Source organism: Gekko japonicus, unplaced genomic scaffold (assembly GCF_001447785.1).
Source record: "Gekko japonicus isolate JY-2015 unplaced genomic scaffold, Gekko_japonicus_V1.1 scaffold5, whole genome shotgun sequence".
In the NCBI taxonomy this organism is placed as follows: Eukaryota; Metazoa; Chordata; class Lepidosauria; order Squamata; family Gekkonidae; genus Gekko; species Gekko japonicus.
In genome coordinates, this window is record NW_015168652.1 from 1635274 (window position 1) to 1647912 (window position 12639).

At 43.0% G+C, this 12639-nt stretch overlaps 1 protein-coding gene across 1 annotated transcript in view; it reads left to right on the forward strand.

The window, feature by feature from the left end:
* RELN (reelin) overlaps positions 1-12639 on the forward strand; it is a 585476-nt gene that overhangs the window by 274582 nt on the left and 298255 nt on the right. Inside the window, exon 8 of the mRNA XM_015415052.1 lies at positions 1903-1954. Coding sequence (XP_015270538.1) covers positions 1903-1954 — 52 coding nt within the window. The remainder of the gene's footprint in view (positions 1-1902; positions 1955-12639) is intronic.

The window sequence follows — 12639 nt, forward strand, 5'->3', positions numbered from 1 at the left end:
GATGTGGCCCCGCCTTCCGCATGCTCTGCAGTCGACGTCCTTGGTCCAGCAGCTTTCTCTGGGGTGCTTGCCGCCACAGCCGGTGCAAGGAGGAGTGGGCGAAGTCCTCACTTGGGTCCGCTGGTTCGCAGGCCCTTTCACAGCGCAGACGTCTTCAGCCGCGCCGTCACGCTCTCCCTCGGACGTGTAGCTCGGTTGCGGCCTGACGCTGACGCACCTCCCGGGTCGATTTGTCCGCTGTCTCTGCTGCGATGGCTTCATTGTAGGCTTCGGCCCAGGTCAGTTTTGCCTTCGCGAACAGGCGCTGCTGCAGTCGCTCGTCCCGCATGCCACACACCAGCCTGTTTCGCAGGGCCTCCTCTACGTCGGCGAAGTTACACGGTCTGGCCGCTTTACGTAGAGCCGCTACAAAATCGGACACGGTCTCGTTGGGCGCTTGGTTCCTCTTGAAGAACGCGTGACTGCTAGCGATCTCCGACGGTTGCGGGGAGAAGTGTGCCTTCAACTTGTCAGTCAGCTCTTTGAACGGCACTGTCCCTATGTCCACTGGCGCTACCAGGGACCTGGCGATATCAAACACGCTCTTACCACAAGAGCTCAGGAGGGTGGCTCGCTTCTTCTCCTCCGTGGTGATATCGTTAGCTTCGAGGTGGAACCCGAACCTCAGCAGGTAAGCGTCCCAGTCCTCGGTCGATGGTTCGAATGCCTCGAACTTCGGGCTATTGGCCATAGCCGCGATCGCTGCCACCGGTGCTGGTGGTGCCTGTCGCTGCTCTGCCACGGCGAGCTGCTGCTCTTGGTTGTCCGTCGTTGGGTCGGGACCAGCGGGGCTGCCTACCCGCTCCTGTATCCCATCCTCGTCGCCAATTGTTAAGTCCGTGCTTAACAAAATAGTCAGAGAGTGATTTCAGAAAACTCAGGTTTATTCAGCTCTTCAATCGACTTCTTCTGACACGGTACAACTCCTCATAGCCCGAACTCAGCTTCCATTGCAGCTGGTTCGGTATTTATACATTCCGGGCTAATGTAGCCACACCTACTGTACATTAACCAACCTATCAGGTTGTGTGCATGAATGACCAATCATAAGCGGTCCCGCTTACATACATTCAAATCTGATTGGCCACAATGCTTTTCGGCGCGAATCCCTGCCGAAGCTTGAAGCTTTGCATGGCTTCTCTATGGGAGGATTCACATACCTCCTCATGCATTCAGGGCAGCATCTGAATACATTACAATTTGGGTAATGAGAACAATTAAGGCAGCTGCTTTAGTGCACATATAGGAGAGAGTAAATAAGTCCCAGAAGTCTCCATGCAGCTACTGGATTGTTGTTTTGCTTTAGATCAGCAATAACTAGGTACATGTTCTGGTAACCTTTGGGAACACCGACCTCATTGTCAAGCCCTTAGTAACCACATGCCTTGCCTTTGTTGCAGTGTTAGTTTATGCATACACATTTTGTGTTGCTGGTGGTTACTGGGAAGCAGAGAAGCAACATGATGGTAGCAAGTCATGGGGTGAGGGCTTAGGGAAGCAAATTGACTTTTGGTAGGGAGCCCTTTTCCAGTGGCATCTCTTTGAACTCCATCAGATACTCTCTAACCCTTTGTGACTGAAAGCTGTTGTGACAAAGGCAAAGAGTTCATAATGCTTGTATATTGTTAGAAACCAATAATTAGGAAAGCTGAACCAAACTAATCTTTATTTTTCAATCTGCCATTAAGAAACAACTAACCAATGTACTAGTGCAGAAACCCAGTTGGAGTTTTCAGGCTTTCACTTGTATCCTATCTATTCTGTCCTACCAACTGACGCAACTGAAAGCTTCCCAAGAAAATTGTGATTAATACATTAATTTGCTGGCCCAATGCAACATAGTCTCTTTTCTTTCTTCCATAGACCACTAATGGCCTTAACACAACCACAGCTTCTGTGCTGCAGTTTTCGATTGGTGAGTTCATATACAACTTCTTTTTTTTAATGATCTTTTAAATATAAAAAATGCTCAGTTAAATGTCCATTCAAAAGACATATATGAAAGCATTTTAACAAAAAATTGCAACATAGTAATCTGTTCACATGTACTTAAATTAGGGAGCTTGAATGCATGTGAATAGGAATTTTGACTCTGCTGATTTTAAATAGTCACTGTATTCTGTCAAAGCCTTCTGTTTAGTTTCTTATTTTATCTCTATCTACATGTGTTCAACTCAAATAGAACAATTTCATTAGCCACAATTATTTTTTTGTTGTTGGAAATTCCACCATGCGAATATTGCAGTTGTAAAAGTAAAGCTGGAGTCTCCTTGTCCTCAGAATTGTATAGACAAGTGGTTCTTACAACCTGCTACAAATTATTGCATATTTATATAATATATGTTGAGTAAAAAAGGCAAATGGTAGTTTGTAGTCTTTGACAGGTTTAGACAATTTCATAATGCCTGATTTAGTTCAATGTGCATGGAAGAAAACCATATACCATTACAGATAACTCAATAAGACCAAGGAATCAACATTGACTGTTTCCTCTATGGAATCCTAGAAATGTGTTTCTAAATTAAATTCTCATTTTTAACAATCCTTCTTGCAGGGATATACCTCAGTATAGAGTTGTGATTAAACTGTGATCTTTGCTGAAAATGAAAACTATCAATTAAGTTGACACGACAGTTTTTTTTCTATTTTGCATTAAAACCAGACACCAGAAGTTTGAAGAAATGCATTATACATTTGTGTTTCATTTTGATTTATTCCATTGATTTTTTTTTTTACAAATAATGGTATCACAATTACTAACTGAGCTAAGATGCCAGAAGAGAACTCTGAAATTGGCTGCTGCAGAATGCTTTGCTTCTACCTTCCACAGCTAAATCCTGGTCATTGTAATGTCTTAGCACGGTAACTGTTTTGAAGCAGTGTAGATATTTGCTGTAGGAGCCACGGTGGCTCAGAGGTTAAGATGCTGAGCTGCAGACTGGAAGGTCTGTAGGTCCACAGTTCGAGACCCTAGTGCCGCGTGACGGAGTGAGCTCCTGTCTCTGGCCCCAGCTCCTGCCATCCTAGCAGTTCGAAAACAAGAAATTGCAAGTAGATAAATATGTACCGTTTTGGTGGGAAGGTAACAGCGTTCTGTGCACCTCGGCGTTTAGTCATGCCGGCCACGTGTCCATGGAAACGTCTTTGGACAGCGCTGGCTCTTTGGCTTGAAAATGGAGATGAGCACCGCCCCCTAGCTTTCAACTAGCTTTCGAGCAAGGGAAACCTTTACCTTTACCTTTTTAGATACTTGCCATGGGTTTTTGAAAGGAAGGAAGCTCTTCTTTTAATGTACACCACACATATGCACTGTCCAGTGTGCACCAATGGTATATGATAAAAGAGTTCAGGGTTTATATGTATGGCCAGTCTGAATGTGAGAGAAGCATCCTCCCAAAACACTTCCATCAACTGTACCTAATATCAGCAAGAATACTTTGGCTAATGGTGCAAGGACTGGGGCAACAAAAGTATATTCAACAGTAAGCATGGTTGAGTTCACAGGGAGTTACTCCCAAATAAATGTGCATGCTGTTGCAGCCAAGAAATAAAGAGTCAGAGAAATGGTTGTACCACTCCAGCAGGGTCTACTTCTGAGATCATGGGTTTCAGTCCTGTACCTCTGGGGTCACAGAGGAAGAGGGGAACATACTCATTTTAGCAGTTGAGAGAATACTATTGTGTAAACTGTGGGAGAGAGGAATGAGGAAAGGACCACTGCATAGAGCAGGGGTGGCCAAACTGTGGCTTGGGAGCCACATGCGGCTCTTTCACACATATTGTGCGGCTCTCGGCAGAGCAGCTGGGGGAGCGCTTTTTCTCCCTCCCATCTATTTGCGCTCTCTCTCTCTCTCTCTCTCTCTCTCTCTCTCTCTCTCTCTCTCTCTCTCTCAGACAAATAAATATAATTAGCAAACAAATAAATATCATTGGACAAATAAATATAATTATCAATATCTGTTCTTACCCCTTTTGTTTTATTTTTGGCAGTCTCGTTTAATAAGAAAAAGGCAAATTTGTGTGTAATAGTTGTTCATGTCTTGCGGCTCTCAAACATCTGACGTTTATTCTATGTGACTCTTACAGTGAGCAAGTTTGGCCACTCCTGGCATAGAGAGCTGATAGTGTAAAGAAATGGTTAGGGGGAAATAGGTAAGAATTGTCTTCCTTTTGGAGTGTGTATGGATTCTTTTCAGTATGTGGTCTCACTCCGGAAAGGCTGCCAATCATGTCCTTCAGCAGCTTTGCATTATTCAGCTTGTTTAAAAGCATTTCTCAGGATCCTAATATTTGTTACATTATGCTGGTAACAGTGTACATTAAAAAGCCCAGGCAACAGTTAAATGTTCATCTCTCTTCCACTGTCAAAACACCAGGCGTGAATGGAGTAATTTGAGTTACAGGAATAGATAATGACTAAGGATTTAAGCAAAAAAAAAAAAAAAATGGCCCAGATTTTATTCTAAATCCCAAAGCTCCTTAGTTCATGTACATGAAAGGATAATTTCCCTGAGACAATTTCATTAAATGCCGTTTCAAGAAGCACCACATGTTCAATAGCTTTTGGGCTCTGCTAAAGACAACAAGTGTGCAAACTACTGAACCAATGGTAGTTTGTTTGAGTGTTGAAATGGCATTTTACTGAATCAGACCCTTGGTCCATCAAGGCCAGTATTGTCTATTCAGATTGGCAGCTACTCTCCAGAGTCTTAGGCAGAAGTCTTTCATATTATCTGCTACCTGATCCTTTTAGATGGAGATGTCAGGCATTGAACCTGGGACCTTCTGCATGCCAAAGCAGATGCTTTACCACTGAGATATGGCACATTCCTTCCCTTCCCCATGCCATCGTAAAACATTTCTTTCCTTGATGAAACAGACTTTTCAGATTCCAGATGGGATACTTGGTTTGCACATTTGCTCTAAACTGGTACAGATGATTGCTGGAATCCCTTCATTCTACACTGAAATGGCACTCTGCTTTCACTTGCTATCTGCTCAGATATTTCCAGCTATTTCAGATTTCCTCTGCATATTTCAGCCACACTAAATGCTCTGAGTTAACACAATGTGCAATGGGATTATGCCTAATTAAGATATTTAAAGGCAGTACCTTAGGGATCTTTTCAGCCAGAATTTTTAATTGCACAGTTTAGGGCTTGAGGAGGATCACATGAGAGTTTTAAAGCTCAGCCGCCATGAAATATTAGCACGGTTCATTAGCCAAAATAGTCTTTGCATCTCACTCCAAAAGCCAGAGTTCTTCCGATAGCTATGTCCCTGAACTTTCCTGAACGTGATAGTTCATAACCCATCTGTGGAAGGTGACTCACAATAATGATGGATTAATGGTTGAACCGAGGATATAAGTAGACAGCAAGGAAGGAGGGAAATGGTCTAGCAGAGATTTGTGCTAGATGTACTATAAAATGGGAAGAGACGTAATTTCTGAGAATTAAGAGAGCTGTGAGCATGTAAACTGCATATGATGCCCCTTGGCAGGACCAGAGAGGAGCTCAGGATTCAAAATGCAGTCTTTGTCTAAATTAATCAAAGACTGTGGGGAATGAATTGTAGGAACAGTCATTACCTCATACCCCACCAGCCCCTACACATCCACCAGCCCCCCACCATGGCTACACATCCTAGTGACTGAACACTAGCCAGGGCTATTTTTGGGCAGGAACGCACAGGAACGGAGTTCCGGATGGCTCCTGAATTGGCCACACCCAGCAGGAACTCATTAGCATAACAAGACACACCCAACAGCAGAAACTCATTAGGATTGGCTACATTAGGGGTGTGTAGCCTAGCATGCAAAGGAGTTCCTGCTACAAAAAAAGCCCTGGTTGACAACAAACAAGGTAAACAGAATAAGAAGCAAAAGGTGGGTGTGGCTGGTTGACCACACTTCTGGTAGCATGGGTGTGTGGCCTAATATGATAATGAGCTGTGTTATCAGGGGTGTGGCATGATATGCTAATGAGTTTCTGCTGTTGGGTGTGGCCTATTATGTTACTGAGTTCCTGCTGGGCTTTTTCTACAAAAAAGCCCTGACTAGTGCAAAGCAAAATGCAATTCCAGAATGTAAATATGGACTACATGAGTCAAATATAGGACCCAAATAAGTGAATACAATCCACCATTATTCTGTGATCATTTCAGTGTATTTTGTACACTGTTGTATTTTGAAGTACTTTAATAGCAGTAGGGGGAGAAGTAAGTTGAGGGACCAGAGGAAAGTACCTGCAACAGAGTGACTGCGCAATCTCCTGCTGCATTGTGAAAAATGGGGTCAGTTTTCCCCAGGTAGCAGCTAGCTGGCTGTCTCTGTAGTGCACACTCAAGAGGAGAAGGAAATGTTTTCACTTGCCTGCATTCAATGAATTTCTGATTAGATACAGATTCTGTCAGCAGAGTTTAAATATGCAAGGAAGTGGAGTACTGTCTGTTTAGAGAAAAATACGTAGGTTTGTTAAAGAAGAACAAACTGTTAAAGAACATACAAGACAGAGAGCCTTAACTGTCTAGCCTAACTGCTGAAGGAGGAAGGACAACAAGAAGGAAGCTCTGCAGGAGCAGAAAAATCTCCAGAAGAGCCAATCAGGAGACAGCAAGGACATAATTTGAAATTGCGGGCAGTTCCTAATCTAGCTAAGCTAACTACCAGTCCTTCATCTGTCCCCCTGTAGGGTGATCTTCAAATCTTCATAAGGCTGCACTGTAGGCCTTGCATATCCCTGCCAGATTTCAGGCAGATAAAGGTAGGACCCCCCTGCTCTATAAGCATAAAAAATTAGCTCTCATTCAGTATGCCCAGGGAGGCATTTGGCACTCCAAGAAGGAAGGAGACGATAGCATGGCAGTGCATGCCTACAGACTTGTAGAAGAGGATCATATAGGAAACATTTGGAAAATGAAGGCCCTTTCTGCATACACATCTTACTGGAGTTTACAGTTGAGCTGTTGAGCTTCACTTCAGATATCTTTGCCTGCCATCTGCATATTCTTTTATTCTCCAATGGATTCATTCTGCAGCTACAACAGAAAAGCACAGTTTTTCTTAATTGGTGTGAGAATGTCACTTGTGATGTCTGGTGGTGGTCCAATTGCCACTGACTTGGCCAAGTGCATGAGCAAGGGATGGGGCACACCGTACCCTCCCCTTTCTCTCTTCTCCTCCCCATTCTCTCACTCCCTTTGGCTAGCTGCTGCTGGGCTACTTCAGGCATGCACAACCCATAGAAGGACGCCAGCTTGGCGGCTGGATGGATGATCTGTCGGGAGGGGTGGCATCCCAAGGGTTCTAATTAAAAAACAAAACAAAACAAATGGGCAATCCTGTCATTCCTTTTAATACATCCCCCTCCAAGTTGTGTGCAGATTGACTTTGGGGAAGGGGGGAAAGATCCCTCCCTAGGCTCCAATGTGCAAAGGTAGAGAGGAGTGTGTCAAAGTCCCCCCCCCATTAAGCTAGAAGGATCAGACTCGCAGAGGACCTCCCCGGGCTGCCCCGCTACCTGCCCTCCAAGTTGTGTGCAGATTGGCTTTGGGGAAGGGGGGAAAGATCCCTAGGGTCCAATGAGCAAAAGTGGGGAGAAGCTCAGCCTTTTGTTTCTTTCTCTGCTGCCAGCCAAATCAAACATGCTCTCAGGCCATCAGGATGGTTTGCTCATTCCATACCGACTTGGCACCATTTTTTTGCTTGCTCAGCAATATGTGCATAACCACATAATCGTCCCCATCTCTAGGCCAGATTTGCAAGTGAGCAGGAAAGGGAGTGATCTTTGTCAGGCAACCACGGCTCCCTGTGAACATTGTATAATGTATTGTATAATGTAATGTAAACCGCCCAGAGCCCTTAGGGGGTGAGCGGTATACAAATGGAATGTAAATCAAATAAATAAATAAATAAATAAATAAGAAGATCACAGTGTTCCATGGAAGGATCGGCAAGCAGTTAAAGCAGATAATCAGATCCCAGAAGTTGGAGAGTGTATGTGCAAAATACTGCACCCTAATTTATGTGCATGCACAAAAAAAACCCCTCGCTCATTCACACCATCTGATTGCACAGTGACGGGCTGATTCCACAGCAAAACAGAATATCTGATCAAGTGACTCCATTCCAAAAGCCAATGGATGAAATAGGAGCGCTTCCCGAACACACCAAATGTCACGTCTGTCCGCAGCCTTGTTTGTTTTACTCTATTATGCCACTTTTTGGTGGTCTTGGTTTTGAAACAACAGATTAGGATGCCGGGCCTAAATAAAGTTTTAGTTGCATTCAGATATTGTGAACAAATCAGAATTTATTTGCAATGACAAGAAGCCAGAAGGCTTCCCCTTTTGTGCCTTGCCAAGATGAATGACTTCCCATTTTATGAAGTATCTACCGGTAATCTAAATGCAATTTGTTGTAACATCTTGAACTAGTTCCTTTACCAAACTGGAGTTTGATTCTTCCCTACAAAATAAGAGTCTAAGGAAGAGTCAGACATCAGATTTTGGTCAGATTGAAGAAAAACCAGAAAGTTCTTTATCTTGACACAGCACACAACAGAAGGGGAGACTTCTGGCCTTTTCTTATACCTAATAAATTTTATGGCATCTACACGCAGCCCTTAAGGTGCCCTGGACCTCCAAAGTAGAGGTGGATAGCAGATAAAGTGGTGGCTCTGTATTATTGAGCGCTCAGTTCTTTGTACTGATATGTCACCACCTTGACAGTCCTAATTGTCTGCATAAAGGGCGAGGTAGGGCATAATAGTGTGTTTTATTTAGTTTTGTCCCTAAATATTTGGATTTATGTAGAGTTCCAAAACTGTTGATTCTTTTGTTACATGAAAAACAGTTATACACTACCTAATTTAGAACAGTGAAATGATCCCACAGAATGCAGTCTTCTTCCCTGCCCTCTACAATAGCTATCTGTTGATTTTTACACTCTTCTATGCATGTATAGGATAGTATGCCTACTGCTGTGTTTCTCTTATTAGCAGGCAAGCAGGACTCATTAATTTGTGGATGTATCCCTGACATGACAGACTGCATAATGGCTCCAAAGGGCTCTTGTGACATGACCTGTGTGGAGTTAATGAATAATTGACCTCATGGTTTCCATTTCTTTTCTTGAGCAGTTGAGTCTGATGGGAAGGAGCAGAGTTATTGTAGAGGCAGTGGTTGCTCAGCATATCAAGAGGCTTGAGGAAAGAGAATGTACGGAATTGGTCTGTGGAAGAGCTGTACTTTTGTCCTTACTTTGTTTCCTTTCAACTTTATTAGATCAGTGGTTCTGTCACTGATATGAATTCTCTAGAAGTGTATTTTGAAGCAGCTAAGTACCTTCTTTTCAAATCTGTTCTCTCCATAAGTTTAGTCAAACCGTTTCTCTCTAGGACATAAATCTACAAATAGAACCTCTGGATAAATGTTGATTAGTCAGTTTTAGAGTTGGCTCATCTCATAATCCTTTTATATGAGGAGCTCAGAACAGAGAAGTGTTCTCTTCCTGAACAAATATTTCTGCCCAAAAAGTAAGCTTTTTCCAGTAACTTCCTAACAAAGAAACACATTCATGTTAAATCATGTTAAAAAGGAGAAAGTGGTCCCTTGGCACTTTGGAGATTCTGCAGTCATTAAGTAGCAGTCACCACCTGTGTGGTATCTCAGAGGAACAATGTGAGGAGTGGATTCAATGCTGAAAAGCAGCTTTTTTAGCATCTGACGACTGAGGCATAAATTTGGTCTTTAGCCCTAAATCAATAAGGTCCTTGTATGCAAGGACTCCCCCCTACACTCACACATTGTTGAATTTTATTTTGTTCCCTCCAGGTTTTTCAAATCACTTTGAGTTTTTAGTCTTATATGTCTGTGGTCCCTTGGAGTTTTGTTTTATTTTTGGAATCTTTGGAATTTATACATCCCCACATTCAAATAATTGAGGAAGATAGCTGACCAGTGCTAGATGCAACGATGATCCTGGGGAATGCCACTGGATTGCTGTCTTGCATAACCCAGATTAAGAAGGAAGAAAATGTCTACAAAGCCGCACACAGCTCTACTTGCTTCTCTTTTGTCCTGTAGCAATCTATGGTGGATTGAGAGGGGGTGTTTTAAAATTACAGTTTTTATGCTGTGTGTTATTAATGATTTAGTACCACAGAGAATTGACTCATAGTCATTCACTCAGCATGTTTTATTTTGGATATCCCAACAAATGGACTATGTTTATAAGAATATACCAGGGCTGAATTAACTACTACTAAAGACTGAGTAAAATCTCAATCTTTAGAATTTTTTTGTTAGAACAGACTTGGTTCAGTTATACCTTCTGCACCCCCAGTTTGAGTGACTGATTTATTGTTTTAGCATATTTCTTTGCTGCCTCTTCAGAGTCCTTCTTGAGTTAGCTTACAATTAAACCCACAGTAAAACACAAGTCATTAAAAACACAAATCATTAGACACCAGCAGCATGAAAACTGTCCATGAAAGCAGACTGTTAAACCCTTAATTAAAGCCTGGGTAAAAAGAAGTGTTTTGGGTTTCTTTGCAAGTCAGTTTTTTATTTATTGAAAGATTTGAACAAATACAAATAACAACATAAACAGTGTAAACAACAATTGAGGCTGGAAGTGAATAAGATACATCCATACATCGGTTAACGTTCAATTCTGCAATAATACATTCAACGTTTCAAATCTCTTGTATATTTACTAAACACCACAAACCTGTATTCATACTAAACATCACAAGCAAATTAGTTCAGATTGTATTTAGTTCTGTCCACTATAGAAGACCCATGCACCCCTATGAACCCAATTTAGATCAGAAGCGTATCCAAGAAAGATAAGAAGTGTTAGTTGGAAGTATGTTCTTGTCCGCCATATACTGAAGGAGATGGAACCAAATTGATTCGAAGCAAGAAGACGCGAAGGATGAATCTCTGTTCGATAGTTGAATGACTTTTGTAATTTTAGCTAGAATAAATTGGTCCCATATTTTATTATGCCAGATCTGGATAGTTGGAGGAGTAGCTGATTTCCAGAACAAAGCTATCGTTGTTCTTGCCGTAGCCAATAATATCGAAGTGAGTTCTTTAAGAACTGCTGTTCCCACCGTTGAATCCAAAATATTACGAAGAACCAAATCAGCACTGATGGGCAAGTTCAGCAGAGTAATCTCATTAATTTGTCCGATGACGTCACACCAAAAGGTGTCTTAGGACAATCCCACCAACAGTGTTTTAGCCTGGCACTTAAACAAAAGTAAAGCAGGTGCCAGGAAAGGCTCAAAGTTGAGGGGCCACCACAGCAAATGTCCTGTCTTATTGCTTTAGGGTTGCCCTCCTCAGGCTCCACCCCCGAAATCTCCCAACCTGGAGCAGGCACTTTCAATTGGGCCTGGAAACAGATGGGTAGCCAGTGCAGATCTTTCAGCACAGAGGTGATATGATCCCTGTAACCAACACCTGACAGTAACCTGGCAGCCACATTTTACACCAATTGAAGTTTCTGAATCATTTGAAAAGGCATCCCCACATAGAGCGCACATGCTCACACATTTGACAAATCCCGATTTTATAGCCTCCCAGAAAGACAAGAGTTTTACTGAATACCTCAGTGGCCATTATGCATGCCCCACCAAATTGCAGGCTCATGGACATATAACCTAATATAAGACAAAATATATACCATGAGATGGCAACAAATATGCGTAGACTCTTCTTTAAATTTACTTATAAATAATGTAATGGTGCTCAGTAGAACTTATATCACATACAATCCTTCTTATCAATACAAGTACTACAAAAGACAATATTGTCTACTTCTTACAACAACCCATTGAAACAAACAGCAGCATGTTCTATTACACAATGCAGCATGTGAAAGATTCTGACGGGGTCCCGATTTACTTTCAGCCCATTTCTTTGTCTTTATCAAAGACTCCTCACACAAAAATTCTACATAGATGGAAGACTTCTGAAATTACTTCTGTGGCATATTGCTCCTAATCAAGGGTCATTTCGTAAAAAAAGAGGTGCAGGAGCTCATTAGCTCATTAGCATAACTCATTTGCATATACCACACCCCTTGACATCACTGGAAGTGTGGCAGAAGGCAACATCCACCACTTGGGCTCCACCCCAAAAATCTCCAGGTATTTCCCAACTCAGAGCTGGCAAACTATCTTTACACTTTGACTAAAGACACTTTAGGTCACACGAGAGGATTAGCGCCGGGAGAGGGACGGATCGGGGGCGGAGCAAACGGACACGATCCCACCGCAACATCTGGGAAGCGTTGCGCGCCCGTCCCCGATCCGGCCCTTTGGGCGATAATCCGCAGCAAAAAAGAACCACTTACCGAGGTGGTTCTTTCCGAAGGGCCGCATCAAAGCTGGCCGTGGGATCGCCGGCGCATTCTTCCGCCGGCGCATCCCCGGGTCCTGGCCGAACTGCGCATGCTCAGGCATGCGCAGTTCGGCAGCCTCCCGTGGCTTCCTCCCCGGTCTCCCCAGCATCTGATCATGCCGAGGAGCAATTGCACGGCGGCTCACGGGATCTGTATGATCCCGCCGCCGCGTGCCTATTTTGGTG